This window comes from Coregonus clupeaformis, chromosome 34 (genome assembly GCF_020615455.1).
Source record: "Coregonus clupeaformis isolate EN_2021a chromosome 34, ASM2061545v1, whole genome shotgun sequence".
NCBI classification, from domain to species: Eukaryota; Metazoa; Chordata; class Actinopteri; order Salmoniformes; family Salmonidae; genus Coregonus; species Coregonus clupeaformis.
Genome location: NC_059225.1, coordinates 309,124 through 325,889, shown reverse-complemented (window position 1 = coordinate 325,889; position 16,766 = coordinate 309,124). Strand labels below are relative to the sequence as shown.

The following is a 16,766-nucleotide window of genomic DNA, read 5'->3' as shown; positions in this document are numbered from 1 at the left end:
GCTTCCATCATTGTACAGCCCATGTCGATGAACTGACTCAATAACGGCCCTGCAAGCATGGCAGCCACTGGTCAAGTACAGAAATGCGATGAGACAATAATAAACAGACTGCCATAGACTAGACATTAAAACATTTTGTGACCAGAAACATGAGTTATTGGTCAATGGATGTTAGACATGCTTTTCCCCCCTATGGTCTCAGAATGCTGTGATATTACAGATTACTCCATAGAGATGGTAGTAAATTACACAGATTAGTCTACCCACACATAGTATGTTAGTTGGAGCATAAGGTCTAGATAAAATGGTGGCATTGGATTGGTGGGATATGCAGCTAATTCCAGTGGTTATGAGCATTTAGTGACATATGCCCCTACAGAGCATAAAGAGAAGAGTAGATATGGATTTGAAACAGTGTGAGAGTCCCAGAGAACGGTTAGTATAATAGAGCTACAGGAAGAGGAGACCGAACAAGTTCAAAACCTGAGGGCTTAATCTGTCAGAAGCAAGATTTTAACAGGGTGGGAAAATCTTTACTAAACTTCAAATTGTTAATTTATTTTGTTCAGATAATTGAATTAGGCCTATTTTGAGCTTTAGTATCCCATTTGTTTTGGTGCCTTTCCTTTCCCACCCTGGGACAGAACATACCTGATATCAGAAACTCTGAAATGAGACCAGAGAAGAAAGATGAGCAAGCTGCTGACAGAGACAGAAGAGGTGAATACAGAGCTACAGAAGAGTTTATTGAGCATGCTACACAGGTAAAGCAAAGTACACACGAGAGAAGATAGAAAGAAAATAAATTCCAAAACACAACTAAGTCAGACCAAATCTCCCGACTTTGTTAGAAAATTATTTTAATTTTGCCGCTTCCAAACTATATCTGAGTCTTACATTTCTAGAGATGTAAAAATTAAACTGATAGAAAATATACATGAATCTCATTTTCTAGAAAGTTGAGGTTGTGGGATTCTTCAAACAATTGTGGGTATTACATGTATATCAGCCTAAAATAACCATAGAAGGAATTAATGTCGATTCTGAATCAGGTCCTGGATCTTATTTGTTCAGATATACAAAATATATCAGAGGTTCACTAAAATATTGTTCCTTTCCTTGACAATGTAAATCAAAACTAAAGGCACATACACTTTGGTCCCAACCTCCTTCAGTAAACTGCAACACGTTGACGTCACTACAGGTTCTCTTCTATTAGCCTCTTCCAATGCATGCAACAGCAGATATTTTGTAACACTTTATTTGAACTATGTCATAATATTGTCATGACATTAGTTTTGTCATATGTAGGACAATGACAGTTATGAAGTACAGTTCAAATGAATAAAGTACTACCAACTTTTAATTCCAATAACTAGACCAGGCAGTACATGCTTAGGAAACCACTCAACTTCTACCCATGTACATCAATAAATCGCAATAAAAAGGAGGTAAGGAAAACAAACACCTATAAAGAACAGCAACATTTACTATTTTCGTAAATGGATGACTTATGGACACAAACAAAAAAACAACAAAAAGTGTTAAAATGATCATACAGGTGGACACTAGGATTAAATCTGCATTGTTGGTTGTCTGTTTGCAAGAAACCTTCTCAAGCATGGTGGTCCAAGTTAGCGCAAAAAGGGTTGTAAAAAGACGGATTCAACTTCAATCTCATATTGTTCCCCACTCCACAACAACCATAGTGACTTTAATGAAATAAAATAAAAACCTACACAAATTCAACACCTGCAACTGAAAAGGCGAAGCTTCTTGGGTGGCAGAACTTCAAAACTGCACAGTCACATTGGAGAACAGAGAAATCATGTTTTAACAAAATTTTACACATCAAAATTAATGTGCCTCAAAATCTGACCGCAACGATTCATGTAAGTATTTGAATGTAAAAAGAGTTGATATTGTCAGGTAAGGCACATATCTTATGTAACTAAATCATAATAAAAGATACGCCAAAGTCCATTCATCCACCCTTCATAATAAAAAGATGGAAAAGGAAAATGGTTTGCCTATCATACAAATGGGATATGGGACTTACACAAGGGTCAGGTGAAGGGGGTCAAATGTCCTCAAAACATACAAGTACAACATTTGTTTTATTTTTTATGTTTTAGTTTCTGGTTCTCTCTGAAGGAATGACTGATAACACTTAGAAAGATTTTTTTTTATAAAGAAATACAACAAGGTCCAAATGTGGTCCCCCAGAGTCCGGAAAGAGTGAACAGGATTAACGAACGGCAGCCAAAAGCCGGTTTGGAAACAGAAAGCGATGGATGTTGTGGAGGATCATTATGCAGGTTTAGATGGAAGATTTGGAAAAGGACACTCTCAGGTGGTGGTTGTCCCCCATGTTGTAGTTGTGGAGGTCAATCAGACCCTGGATGGCCTCTTCCACCGTCGACATCTGGAGCAGCGCCATTTTGTGATCCCTGGGAAGAAGACAAGATGGTTGAACACATTGCAATACACCTTTATTTGTCCAATGGTTACATCAGATTTGGATATTCTTCTCTGCTCTCAACAGCCCACAGAACGCACAAACATGCACATATTTGAGTTACACAGGGTCAGTCATAGTGTAGCACCCCTGGAGCTAGCCACAGAGCTGAATTAATTAATTCACAACCAAATCAAGAACAACTGTAGCTCAGTCACGTTATTATAGCGGTAAAGAAAAAAAATACTTACTGGAAAAACTTGAATGCGTTCACAGTGCCTCCGGCGTTGGAGAACAGTAGTCTCAGGTCTTCTTCGGTTACATCCGTTCTGTCAAAACAACACGTGAACTTAGCATTCCAACAAAAGACAGAGACAACCCAGACCATAGGGTTCCCTTTACTTTCTTTCCAGGTATAGACGTTGCCCTTAGTTAGCACAGATCTGGGATCAGATTACCCTATCCAAATCCAAACCTTACCGTTGAGTGAGAAAGTTCAAAACTGACCTTGGATCAGTGTCAAGGGGGCTAAACTAACAGACACAGGATCTGCTTACCATGTCCAAATCCTAACAATAACCATTATGAGCTAATACACACAAAACTGAGTTTCTAGTCTAGGGGCCATGACTTAGACTTACGGGATGTTGGAGAGGTGGAGGGTGGTGGAGGGAGGGAAGATGTTCTGAAAGTTCTTGGAGCCGGGCTTCTTGAAGCGGTGCAGGGGGGAGTTGGTGAAGTCCTTGGTGAGGCCCTGGTCATCCAGTCCATCCCTGGGCAGCTGCACTGAGGTGTGTTTGGACAGAGCCACCCTGATGACCTTCCCATACATCTTCTGACCATTCAGGTGACTCATTGCTGGAAGCAGATTTGATTTGTATTGAGTGTGCATTGTTTTATCCAGCAGTACTGTGTCCCAAGACAATTCTCCCTGTGAGGACAACAACGTTTATCCTGTCCAATTTTACATTTATTTATCCAGATTACATCTAGAAAAAATATATTATTTGCCACTTGAGAAGATGGGACACTGAATAAGACGAGAGGAAATATTTTAAATCCAGTCCATGTGGTCTTTTTAATCAGCCGGTTAACATGAGAGTTGACAGTTGGGGAAATGGAGGAGGAGCATCTTACCTAGCTGGGCTTGACTGGCATCAGCCATCTGTATCAGAGCACTGTCCTTCTTATTGTAAAGAATCTTCACCCTCTGGGTGTCCCCATAAACCCCTGTGTTAAAGCCATGAGCAGACGAGAGGAGGGCGAGGAGGAAGAGGAGACAGTGAGGAAAACGGTTAGCGCTGGAGATAGAGACAGAGTAGGAGGCTAGATAGAGACAGAGTAGGAGGCTAGATAGAGACAGAGTAGGAGGCTAGATAGAGACAGAGTAGGAGGCTAGATAGAGACAGTAGGAGGCTAGAGCTCATTCATCAGAATTAAATGAAGAGGTGTGTGTGTATATGTAAAGGTCAGACGGAGACACTTTCAAATAGAGAAGTTAACAAGCTCTGTGAGATGTTTAGCAAATCAAACTACTGTACATGCCAAATCAATTTAGCATGCATTTGAACAAATCTATGAATGGATCAATTTCAATAGCCAAAATGAGAGATTGAGAGAGAGAACCAAACCAATGTAACAGAAGACCCTATTCCTAAATACTACAAGCCAAAACAGTTACAGTATAAGGAAATGAACAAAACGTCTAACAGAAATAAGCAACAACAAAATAACAGAGCGGTAGAGAGCTAACAATAACATACCGAAGAGGGTAAACAGACTTTGGGGCGTAACCATCTTTAGAAGGAGAGAAGAGCAAGCAGCGGAAGACAGGTAGAGAGGTAGAAGAGTCGGAGCGGAGGTAGAGAGCGTAGCGGAGATGGACAGATCATCCATAACGGAGGAGGGTGGTTTCCCGTAGAATGGTGAAGGTGGTCATGGAGTATGGTTCAGTTAATTTGGGGATAAGGTTGGTCCAAGGGAACGGGTTGGTTTTGTTCAAGCACCAAGCATGAACAGTGGGGTTACAGGGATGGATGAAGCAAGGGGAATAGATGGGGGAGAGAGGGATGAGAGAGGGAGGGATATGGGAGAGAGAGAGGTGGGAGGGAGGAGGAGCAAATGCAAATGTTAAAACAAAGTGAGGGAGGGGGACAAAAATAAAAATACAGGTCAGTACACTGGAAATGCAGGAGTTTGGTCAGAGAATGGCCGGTTCATGTACTTAGTCAGAACTAAACAAGCAAATAAATTGTGCCAAATGTAATCACCCCCTGGACAAACATGGGTAAGGTACATTCAATGTCAAATCATAATCACACCATAATCATAGGAGTAATAGCCTCGCAATGAAGAAACAAAGGACATGCAGTAGGCTAGAGCTTGAAGTTCAGGGCCAGGTTTTTTTGTAACTATACGGATAGGATTAAATGCATAGAAATATAATTAATATAACGGGAGTTCCCATTCAAGTCAATAATTGGTATGTTCTATTTCTATGCATTTAATCCTATCCGATAGGCGAAATCCAGATGGATAACTCTTTTTATTTTTAACTGGGCCCAGGAGATTTCAGCTGAAGTGAGTTAAAGAGTATGAAGTGAATAAAATTTGCCCAAAGACCATGCACTCAAATCTTGCGGCAACATACATGAAACCACCTGATACATAGTTATGGCATTCACAGATCATGTTTGATCCCACAGATATACATACATACATACATACATACATGTTGAGAGTGTGGGGGGGCAAAAGTAATAACAGAATCATAGTATCTGAAATATGAAGTCCTCTCCATAGAGATTTCATAAGAAACAGGCAGACAGAGAGAGCAAGTCAGGAGAGGAGAGCGCAGAGAGGAAAGAGATGGTTACGTTTCAGTTCAGTATGGCAAAATGAGAAAGGAGAGAGAATAGCAGTGAGAGAGGGATTCAGACAATACCAAGTCATCATATGAGCCAGAGAGGAAAGCTTAGATAGAAAACAGTCCCTTTTTTCCATCTTTAATGAGAGTGAGGGGTTCAGTCTGCACTGGCAGACTTAGACATCATGGAGAGACAGACAGAGAGCGAGGGAAAGAGAAAGAACGAGAGAAGGAGAAAGAGGACGAGTGAGAGAGAAATAGACAATAGAAACAAGAGAATGCGTGTTAGGTGTGTGAGAGTGGTTAGGGCTACATTTGGAGGGGGTAGGTAGGTAGAACAGTACTGACCTCTTCGTTGAGGTTGGAGGCCAGGAGCACGCCGCTGGAGCCAGAGTGACCAGACAGAGCCACCCTCCCTGCAGCAGCAGCCGCCGCAGCCGCAGCATTCAGCGGGCTCAGGGCACCTGGAGAGAGGTCAGAGGTTAGAGCAGGGTTCTCCAACCTTTTCTAGCATGAGAGTTACTCTTTTTTTTACATTTATTTTCTAGCTTTCAAATAGGCACATTATTCTCTTCTCTCCCCTGCAACTCTTCCCCGTTGTCCTTAGTGTACAAGAGAAAGTAGTGCACTATGTTCTGTCAATATACCTGGTAAAATAATGATTCATAAACAACTAAGGGGGACCCTATATAATCTGTGATTTTTAAGACGAAATTGGATGTTCTGCGTCCATGTCAAAGCTTAAATCACATCAGAAGACCTTTTCTTAGGGTCTGGAAGAAAATAAAATAAAAATATATTTTGTGCAATTCCCCTTTAATAGCGCATCTGGTCCTTTAATTGCGTATCTATTGAGTGAGGAATGTGCCGACATGCAGGTATGGCGATGGTTCTGCACTGCCGCTGCTCATTTTATTTATTTATTTTACCTTTATTTAACTAGGCAAGTCAGTTAAGAACAAATTCTTATATACAATGGACGGCCTACACCGGCCAAATCCGGACGACGCTGGGCCAATTGTGCGCCGCCCTATGAGACTCCCAATCACGGCCGGTTGTGATACAGCCTGGAATCGAACCAGGGGGTCTGTAGTGACGCCTCAAGCACTGAGATGCAGTGCCTTAGACCGATGCGTCACTCGGGAGCCCATAAATGTCATGGCAAAGTCCGCAAATAACAGATACAAATTATATACTTACTCATGATATACTTCTGCCAGGTAAGCCTACTTTGCAGTTAACTGTTAATTGAGAAGGTTGAGGAAAATATCTGTCAACCCACAAGACAGTTATCACATCAACTGGCTTCACGCACACATCACACAGACAGCCATGGGCAATATTGCAGATATTGTGTTAGCCACTATTGGCTTAAAAAGCTAACCCTAACTAGGGTGGGATAATGTCAATGTTGCGTTGATTAGATAGTAGCTGGGAGCTTGCGGTGTCTGTTTTGTTTGTGACAGTTTGCGGCGGAACATGTGAATGGCAAGGCGAGCTACTGTTAGCTTGCGGTCGACCTGTTGGCGACAACTGGGTTAGAGGGATCAGGACTTTGACCCAACAAGAGCCTGAGGGTGCATTTGGCTCACCTGGGGCCCAGTGTGGGCTTTAGGACCAATAGAATGGTCTAAAATGTGCAAACCCCACCCGCCCAGAGCCCCGGTTGAGGTAAAACAAATGTACTTTCCCTGGCAGACAGGTATAGCCAGTCCAGAAATAGTGATTCCACCTGACATCAGGCTTGGGCGATATACCGTGTAATTTCGAAATAAAGACGTCCCAGACGTCCCGTGTAGCTCAGTTGGTAGAGCATGGCGCTTGCAATGCCAGGGTTGTGAGTTCGATTCCCACGGGGGACGAGTACGAAAATGTATGCACTCACTACTGAAAGTCGCGCTGGATAAGAGCATCTACTAAATGACAAAAAGGTTGTTTTTTTTAAATGATTTTCAATGCTTGCTACGCCACTGCTTATAACTATAAGTTAAGTATAACTATAAGAAATCTAAGATGTGTCAAATAAATTACATCCAGCTCAGGTCTCCAGCTATGCATTTGGTTCGCTAACTTGCTAGCAAAGTGGATAGATGTCAAGATCAAGCTTCTTCGTTACAGCAGAGACATTCAATCCCCCCCTCCCAGAGCAAGATCTCAGTTGCTTAAATTGTTTTGTGCGTTAAAAAAAGAAGAATCAAAATAGTGCCCCTTGTGTGCAATTTCGGTAATACCGGATACAGAAACGGTATGAAAACCTGGATACCGCCCAACCCTACTGGACATTGGTGATGGATGATGTTGACAGACATGAGCAGAGATAGACAGATAGACCCCACAGCACCAGAGATATAGAAAGCAGAGCTAGTCCCTAAACCAGTGTGGAGCTTCCAACACCTCCCAACCTCAAGAGCCCCAAAGAAGACATGAAGAGGAAAGAGAAAGAGGAAAAGAGAGGGATCTACCTGGGATCTTACCAAGCAGAGAGTTGGAGTCCTTGCCTTGGAAGGCTGCAGCCATGTTGGGGTCCATGGCGGGCTGTCCATCCCCGGCAGGGAGCTCTGGCCGGGTGTAGTCACGGCTCTTGTCGTTGTTGTACTTGACGTTCAGGTTGACCAGCTTGGAGTAATCGATGCGGAGCGTACAGCACGAGTTGTAGATGTTCTGACCATCCAGGGCCTGAGTAAGAATGGAAACATGTTTCAGGTTTATTTGCACGTGGAAACCTTACTCAGCAGTGCTCTCACAATAAAAACAGTGAGAAGTGTACAAATACACCAACGAGTAATGAAATCGTACAACTCAGTTAATTACACGGTCCTGTGTGGCCCAGTTGGTAGAGCACGGCGCTTGCAACGCCAGGGTTGTGGGTTTGATTCCCATGGGGGACCAGTTCGAAAATGTATACACTCACTACTGTAAGTCGCTCTGGATAAGAGCGCCTGCTAAATGACTAAAATGTAATTATGAACTCTTGAGGCGCTATGAGAGGTCTGCAAGGGGTATCAGAGTCTCTCTTACTCTATGGTTCTTAGAAAAACGCTATACCAGACCTATGTATTTATCATCATCATTAGGACTACTCACAATTTTGGCTTGCTGTGCGGTAGACGGGTCGTTGAACTGCAGCAGGGCCTGGAACTGATTGTTCTTAGTGAATGTGATTATCTTCATGACCGTGCCGAACTTTGAGAAGATCTAACAGACGGAAAATACAGGAAATGTGTTTAAAATACAACCTCAACAAATGTAGCTGATGTTTAACTATCAGACGTAATATTAAACCACAAAAAGAACACACCTTACTTTCCCTAACGAGATAAGGGCAGAAGAGGTAGTGGTCAATTACGTACAAAATGTATATTGCATTTATAAATCTGCTCTCCGACACAAAAAGATGTAGTAGTGAGGGTACCTGCTGCAGCACATCCAGAGTAACTGGGTAGAACATGTTGTCAATGATTATTCTGAGCACAGGGCTGGATGCAGCTGCCAGATCTGAACCTGATGTAGGGGTACCTCCCCCTTGGACCGCTGACACCGCCTGCAGGACCGCCTGGGCCCGCTGGTTTCCGGCATCTGTTTTGAGTTCTTTGTGGTTGGAGTACTGGATGAATACGGGGACGTTTCGAACATGAGGTGTCACAGTGGAGTAGTAGTTGACCATAGTAATTGCCGCTTCCTCTGTCCCCAGCTCCAAGAAAGCCTGAGGACCAATGGACAAAAAGAGAATTTAGAGTTTTCTGTTAGGATATATACCCAATGGTATTCTATGGAGTCTTATGATACAGAAATGATACCGTTCAATTCAATTAAACTGAACATTATAATTTCTGTATTATAAGAGAATATACAGGGACACAATCCAAGGAAACATAGCAATTCACTTCATGAAACCTTCAACAATGTGACCATGAAATTAATTTCAGACAAACACAGCCAATGTTTTCAAATCCTTGTGGCAATTTTGAGAAGGAATACCAATGGGTTAAAACAAACACAGGCAATTAGTAATCAGACAAAGAGGTCGCACAAGAAAGGAATCTAAGGGGCAAAAGCCAAACATCTCCCACTGACCACTCATTGAAAAATAGACATTTGGCAGGACCCGGCAGCAAACAAAATCTAAAATGGCTGCCGGATTATTCTGGGCCCACTCACCTGGTTTTTTCCCTTCAGCGTCAGGATATTGGTGACCTTCCCGAAAGGTAACCCTAGGGCAATGACCTCCGTTTCTGAAGTTTCGTTGGGCAGTTTTCTGATGTGCAGCACACGAGAGGGAGGAGCCTCCATCCTGTCTTCCACTCTCAGTTTTTTACTATCACTCCCATTGGATGTACCATCTAGATTGAAGAAAATACAACTTCTATTGTCCATTTGTCACAATGTAAATTAGTCTCCTGCTCTGCTCTCAATCTGCCCACCAGAAAGCACACAAACAACTTGAGGCGCACAGAATGAACAACAATACTAGAAGAAACGTCATGATTGAACTTCAGTGTACGTTTTTCTGTCTCTTGTACAATCATTTACATAATTAGGCTATAATATTCTATTTTGGATCTGAATGCAATATATGTTGAGGATTTCAAGATATGGATTTGGACCTATGGAAAATAAAATTAAGAATAAAGGGTGCAATACAGTAGGTTTCACAGGCTACTATATTATATCTTTATGGCATTACAGCCATGTTCTGAAGAGATATAGCCTATTGAAATGCACAGCACGCAGCATCTTTATTCCAGTCACATGCAAGCGTGTGTGGGTGCCCACCTACAGAAGAGCACAAGGTTATTCAGATACTGAAACACCTCCCGTGAGGAAGACATCCACTAATACAGCCGTTCTACCATCAAACATTCATTAATCCTTGATTTATTTTAATGCCGTTGGACGCCGATCAAATGACTGATGCAATTTCCTTCTTTTTTTTTTTTAAGAACAAAAAGGGGGCCACACAAACTTACCACTGATACTGCTCATATCAGAGCCACTGTTGTAGAGGCTGTTTGACAGCAGCTCATCTGATCCTCTCTGGAGAAAGAAAGAAAACAGAGAGCGAGAAAGTGTGAAAGTGAAATAAAGGCATGGCTCTCCATGAAGAGACAACATCCATTTGCAGTGAGCAGAGCCCCTGAAAGACCACAATGAAATAGATCTCTCTCTGGACAGTTTGAGGAAACGGAGGGGGGGCATAACACCAAGAGTCGACTCTCATTTTATTTGTTTCTAGTGTCAGTCGGTTTAATCTCATGGAGTCTCAAGATATCAGACATGTCATTTCATCTGGAGCTCCCCAGCGCTCCCCGACGGCTCGGAGCTGTCCTCTGTCCGCTGGGCTGCAGTTGGTGGCTGACGCACTCCGAGCACCGCTAAAACTGACAGATGGGACAGCGAGGCCTGGAGCCATTACAGACCCAACTATAGAATAGGCCTGGGTCTTAGGCTTTTTCTCTTTTGTCTGCGAGTGAATTTGCACAAAATGTTCTTTATCACCAAATTTTTTTTATAGATGTGATAAATTAGATATGGAGTGCTCCCGTAGGGCCAGAGTCCACAAATAAATTCCAGGTAATAAAGTTGTCTTTGACTTAAAAAGTGACAACTATGCCTAACTCACACCAGGACTGGGAATGAAACTGTAAGGAATGTTTCTCAAAGCAAACTTTCTTTTGGACATTAAATATTGATGAAAAACACAGAGGCAAAGCCCAATAATACTATCAAAGGACTGTTTGTCTTTAAGAGGAAGAGTTAACTTTGTTTTGCACCAGACGGAGTGTACCGTTTTGCACCAGACGGAACTGCGGTTGTTGGACAAACTGGGTTAGGAGGGTACAGGATCAGAATGCATTTAATAAAAGAGAACACCTTTCTCCCTAACCAGAATGGACATAAGTTGTTCCTATTTGATTACTGTTGTTCTAATATCATGAAAGCTAGAAATGATGATTTGAAATGTAGCCTAATCTTTTTGACCCGATACTACATGCTCTCTCAACAATAGTAGGCTAAATTTAAGATTCTGTGCTCATACTGGTATGCACAGATTCTGACTTGAAAAGCTGTGCAGTGTACACAAAGAACTACTTTTGTTTTTATTAATTGTTGTAAATGGGAGGGTTAGGTATCTGCCCATAAAGTATAATTATTGGGCTCCCGAGTGGCGCAGTGGTCTAAGGCACTGCATCTCAGTGCTTGAGTCGTCACTACAGACCCCCTGGTTCAATTCCAGGCTGTATCACAAACGGACGTGATTGGGAGTCCCATAGAGCAGCGCACAATTGGCCCAGTGTTGTCCGGGTTTGGCCGTCATTGTAAATAATAATTTGTTCTTAACTGACTTAAATAAAGGCAAAATAAAAAAATATATAGGGGTCTAAAAACAGAATGGAGTCATTAGGCTAACTAAATCCTGAATAATAACCGCGATTGATAAAAGACAGTACTGTGCAGCCGTCTTCATTGACCTGGCCAAGGCTTTTGACTCTGTCAATCACCGCATTCTTATTGGCAGGAATACCAATGGGTCAAATGACTGCCTCGCCTGGTTCACCAACTACTTCTCAGATAGAGTTAAATGTGTCAAATCGGAGGGCCTGTTGTCTGGACCTCTAGCAGGCTCTATGGGGGTGCCACGGGGTTCAATTCTCGGGCCGACTCTATTCTCTGTGTATATCAATGATGTCGCTCTTGCTGCTGGTGACTCTCAGATCCACCTCTACGCAGACGACACCATTTTGTATACATCTGGCCCTTCATTGGACACTGTTAAACTCCAAACGAGCTTCAATGCCATACAACACTCCTTCCGTGGCCTCCAACTGCTCTTAAACGCTAGTAAAACTAAATGCATGCTCTTCAATCGAACGCTGCTTGCACCCGCCTGCCCGACTAGAATCACTACTCGACGGGTCTGACTTAGAATATATGGACAACTACAAATACCTAGGTGTCTGGTTAGACCGTAAACTCTCCTTCCAGACTCACATTAAGCATCTCCAATCCAAAGTTAAATCTAGAATTGGCTTCCTATTTCGCAACAAAGCCTCCTTCACGCATGCTGCTAAACATGCCCTCGTAAAACTGACTATCCTACCGATCCTTGACTTTGGCGATGTCATTTACAAAATAGCTTCCAACACTCTACTCAGCAAATTGGATGTAGTCTATCACAGTGCCATCCGTTTTGTCACCAAAACCCCATATACTACCCACCATTGTGACCTGTACGCTCTCGTTGGCTGGCCCTCACTATATACTCGTCGCCAAACCCACTGGCTCCAGGTCATCTATAAATCACTTCTAGGAAAATCCCTGCCTTATCTTAGCTCATTGGTCACCATAGCAACACCCACCCGTAGTATGCGTTCCAGCAGGTATATCTCACTGGTCATCCCCAAAGCCAACACCTCCTTTGGCCGCCATTCCTTCCAGTTCTCTGCTACAAATGACTGGAAAGAACTGCAAAAATATCTGAAGTTGGAGACACTTATCTCCCTCACTATCTTAAAGCATCAGTTGTCAGAGCAGCTTACCACTCACTGCACCTGTACACAGCCCATCTGAAATTAGCCCACCCAACTAACTCATCCTCATATTGTTATTTACATTGTTATTTATTTTGCTCATTTGCACCCCAGTATCTCTATTTGCACATCATCTTCTGCACATCTATCACTCCATTGTTCATACTAAAATATAATTGTAATTATTTTGCACTATGGCCTATTTATTGCCTTACCTCCATAACTTACTACATTTGCACACACTGTATATAGATCATCTATTGTGTTATTGACTGTAAGTTTGGTTTATTCCACTCTAAATTCCAAGCATCTGCCTCTAACCCTAGGAAGCTCTTTGCCACCTTCTCCTCCCTGCTGAATCCTCCTCCCCCTCCCCGTGGATGACTTCATCAACCATTTTGAAAAGAAGGTTGACGACATCCGATCCTCGTTTGTTAAGTCATATGACACTGCTGGTCCTGCTCACACTGCCCTACCCTATGCTTTGACTTATTTCTCCCCTCTCTCTCCAGATGAAATCTTGCGACTTGTGACGGCCGGCCGCCCAACAACCTGCCCGCTTGACCCTATCCCCTCCTCTCTTCTCCAGACCATTTCCGGTGACCTTCTCCCTTACCTCACCTCGCTCATCAACTCATCCTTGACCGCTGGCTATGTCCCTTCCGTCTTCAAGAGAGCGAGAGTTGCACCCCTTCTCAAAAAACCTACACTCGATCCCTCCGATGTCAACAACTACAGACCAGTATCCCTTCTTTCTTTTCTCTCCAAAACTCTTGAGCGTGCCGTCTTTAGCCAACTCTCTTGCTATCTCTCTCAGAATTACCTTCTTGATCCAAACCAGTCAGGTTCAAGACTGGTCATTCAACTGAGACTGCTCTTCTCTGTGTCACGGAGGCTCTCCGCACTGCTAAAGCTAACTCTCTCTCCTCTGCTCTTGTCCTTCTAGACCTGTCTGCTGCCTTTGATACTGTGAACCATCAGATCCTCCTCTCCACCCTCTCCGAGTTGGGCATCTCCGGCGCGGCTCACTCTTGGATTGCGTCCTACCTGACAGGTCGCTCCTACCAAGTGGCGTGGCGAGAATCTGTCTCCGCACCACGTGCTCTCACCACTGGTGTCCCCCAGGGCTCAGTTCTAGGCCCTCTCCTATTCTCGCTATACACCAAGTCACTTGGCTCTGTCATATCCTCACATGGCCTCTCCTATCATTGCTACGCAGACGACACACAACTAATCTTCTCCTTTCCCCCTTCTGATAACCAGGTGGCGAATCGCATCTCTGCATGTCTGGCAGACATATCAGTGTGGATGACAGATCACCACCTCAAGCTGAACCTCTGCAAGACGGAGCTGCTCTTCCTCCCGGGGAAGGACTGCCCGTTCCATGATCTCGCCATCACGGTTGACAACTCTGTTGTGTCCTCCTCCCAGAGTGCAAAGAGCCTTGGTGTGACCCTGAACAACACCCTGTCGTTCTCCGCTAACATCAAGGTGGTGACCCGATCCTGTAGGTTCATGCTCTACAACATTCGGAGAGTACGACCCTGCCTTACACAGGAAGCGGCACAGGTCCTAATCCAGGCACTTGTCATCTCCCGTCTGGATTACTGCAACTCGCTGTTGGCTGGGCTCCCTGCCTGTGCCATTAAACCCCTACAACTCATCCAGAATGCCGCAGCCCGTCTGGTGTTCAACCTTCCCAAGTTCTCTCACGTCACCCCGCTCCTCCGCACACTCCACTGGCTTCCAGTTGAAGCTCGCATCTGCTACAAGACCATGGTGCTTGCCTACGGAGCTGTGAGGGGAACGGCACCTCCGTACCTTCAGGCTCTGATCAGTCCCTACACCCAAACGAGGGCATTGCGTTCATCCACCTCTGGCCTGCTGGCCCCCCTACCTCTGCGGAAGCACAGTTCCCGCTCAGCCCAGTCAAAACTGTTCGCTGCTCTGGCACCCCAATGGTGGAACAAGCTCCCTCACGACGCCAGGACAGCGGAGTCACTCACCATCTTCCGGAGACACTTGAAACCCCACCTCTTTAAGGAATACCTGGGATGGGATAAAGTAATCCTTCTACCCCCCATTAGCCCACCCCAAAGAAAAAAAACATATTGTAATGAGGTTATCCCTCTGGCTATAAGGTGAATGCACCAATTTGTAAGTCACTCTGGATAAGAGTGTCTTCTAAATGACATAATGTAAATGTAACTCTGTGTTGTTGTTGTTTTTACCGCACTGCTTTGCTTTATCTTGGCCAGGTCGCAGTTGTAAATGAGAACTTGTTCTCAACTGGCCTACCCAGTTAAATAAAGATTTAATTTTTTTTTTATATATATCAACTGGTTAAGAAAAAAGGTTTTTGCATTGCCATAGCAATGAGAGAGAATTTTAGATGTGGTTTCCAAGCATCTATAACCTTTGCCATAGAGAGGGCACTGGACTGAGGCTTACCTTTACGCCAACTGCAACATCTCCAATACTGAAAAAGAGGGGGAACATAATGATTAGCTAAGCTTAATCTTTCCACAATACAGAGCATGCTGCTTTTCTAGCTAGCTACAGTTCAACTAGCTAGTACATAGTTAACTCACGGGATAGAGAAGCTAGTAACTGTAACGTTATTAGCAGATACTTTATGTGCAGCACAGTCACCTAGGTAGCTAACGTTAGTAGTAACGTTAGGTTCAAGTAAGTTAGATTCGAGCTTGCTAGCTAAGGAAGTTAGCTAACGCTAGCCAGCTAGCTACCCATGGTAAGACGCGCGATTTAGCTGGCTAGTGGCGTGGCTACCTGCAAAAAGAAAACCAAACGTTTCTCTTTCCACCAGGCCATAGTTAACTAGTTACAACATAGCTACACATGTTGATTATTAGACCACATATAAAAAGGGGAAACCTGTATCGCAATTAAATTTAACCAGGACTTATTTTTTGTTAAACGGTGTTGATGACTCCTATTTTATTGTGGATAGCTAGCTAACGTTAGCTAGCTAGATTTCCGATCAACAAAGGATTCAATGAATGATCAACGGACAAGTGACGACGACACACTCTCTCATGGAATATTAGCCAGAGAGCTAGTTAACTAACGTTAGCTGAATAATACATTGTCCAGTCCACGTATTACCTAACGTAAGTTAGCAGGCTACTAAACAGTTGCGAAAACAAAATATTGTTTACGTAGCTAACATGAGCTAAATAGGTAAATCTAACTTGCCATTGCTCTCTCCCAGTTCACTGACATGGCATGGGCTCAGCCAGGAGTTAGCTACTAGTAGCTAGCCAAGCTAAGGTAACGCTAGCTAGCTAAAACAAACCCTAGCTAGGATCTGAGGTTAGTTACTTTACTTTTAATCAACGATATCTTTCCGCGCATGATGCATTCATTCAAGAAAAACACAAGCTTCGTACAAGGCCGATTACACATACCCGTCCATTGCCAGAAAATCCTTCTAAACGACACAGTTTTCTGCAACGTTCTCTTTCCGACAACAAAATGGAGGGACTGGAGTTCGTGGCGGAAATAGTCGAATCAGGCGGAAATAGTCGAAACAAAAACGTGTTTCGGTTCATGCAGCATCATGCCTTTTTTATGTGTAAAACAAACGAGAGCATTTTAAGAGATAGTGATACACTATTTTGAATTTTATAGTGGCTTTAAATGTATCCATTATCATGAAGAAATCTACATCATTTGTCTTGTGCATCGAGATTATTCTTTATTTTTATGTGACTGGATTGTGTTTACATCAAACATGGTCATGGCACATGGCTATATTGCACACATTGAATGATCACTGTCCTCTGCTGATGGCAAACGAAGTGTTCAATGCAACAGACATAAGCTTGCCTTGGCCTTGTTGGTATCAAACCTGGCCCCATCCCTATGGATTGGAGAGGTGAGGCAAAAATTC

The 16,766-nt window shown here is 43.4% G+C and overlaps 1 protein-coding gene across 2 annotated transcripts; it reads right to left on the bottom strand.

Annotated features, from left to right (window-relative positions):
• Positions 1-725: 725 nt before the first annotated feature.
• Positions 726-16,370, bottom strand: ptbp2a (polypyrimidine tract binding protein 2a). Of its 2 annotated transcripts, none has more exons than XM_041862268.1 (13): positions 16,282-16,370; positions 15,305-15,332; positions 10,292-10,358; positions 9,483-9,664; positions 8,737-9,027; positions 8,409-8,519; positions 7,787-8,000; positions 5,673-5,788; positions 4,222-4,255; positions 3,596-3,688; positions 3,100-3,316; positions 2,710-2,787; positions 726-2,450 (listed from the first exon to the last, which is right to left on the bottom strand). In XM_041862268.1, the coding sequence occupies exons 1-13, from the start codon at positions 16,287-16,289 to the stop codon at positions 2,321-2,323; spliced, it is 1,569 nt and encodes a 522-aa protein (XP_041718202.1). In that variant the 5' UTR covers positions 16,290-16,370; the 3' UTR covers positions 726-2,320. The 2 variants fall into 2 exon arrangements, with proteins under 2 accessions (XP_041718202.1, XP_041718205.1); XM_041862271.1 differs by having other exon boundaries at positions 7,799-8,000.
• Between the last annotated feature and the right edge of the window lie 396 nt (positions 16,371-16,766).

What these genes read in the sequence shown, in the direction of transcription:
- ptbp2a (XM_041862268.1), bottom strand. An exon ending in TGCCAGTCAAGCCCAGCTAG is followed by an intron (nt 3,317 to 3,595) that starts GTAAGATGCTCC and finishes ATCTGCTTCCAG; the next exon opens with CAATGAGTCACCTGAATGGT. An exon ending in CTCCACCTCTCCAACATCCC is followed by an intron (nt 2,788 to 3,099) that starts GTAAGTCTAAGT and finishes TTGTTTTGACAG; the next exon opens with AACGGATGTAACCGAAGAAG.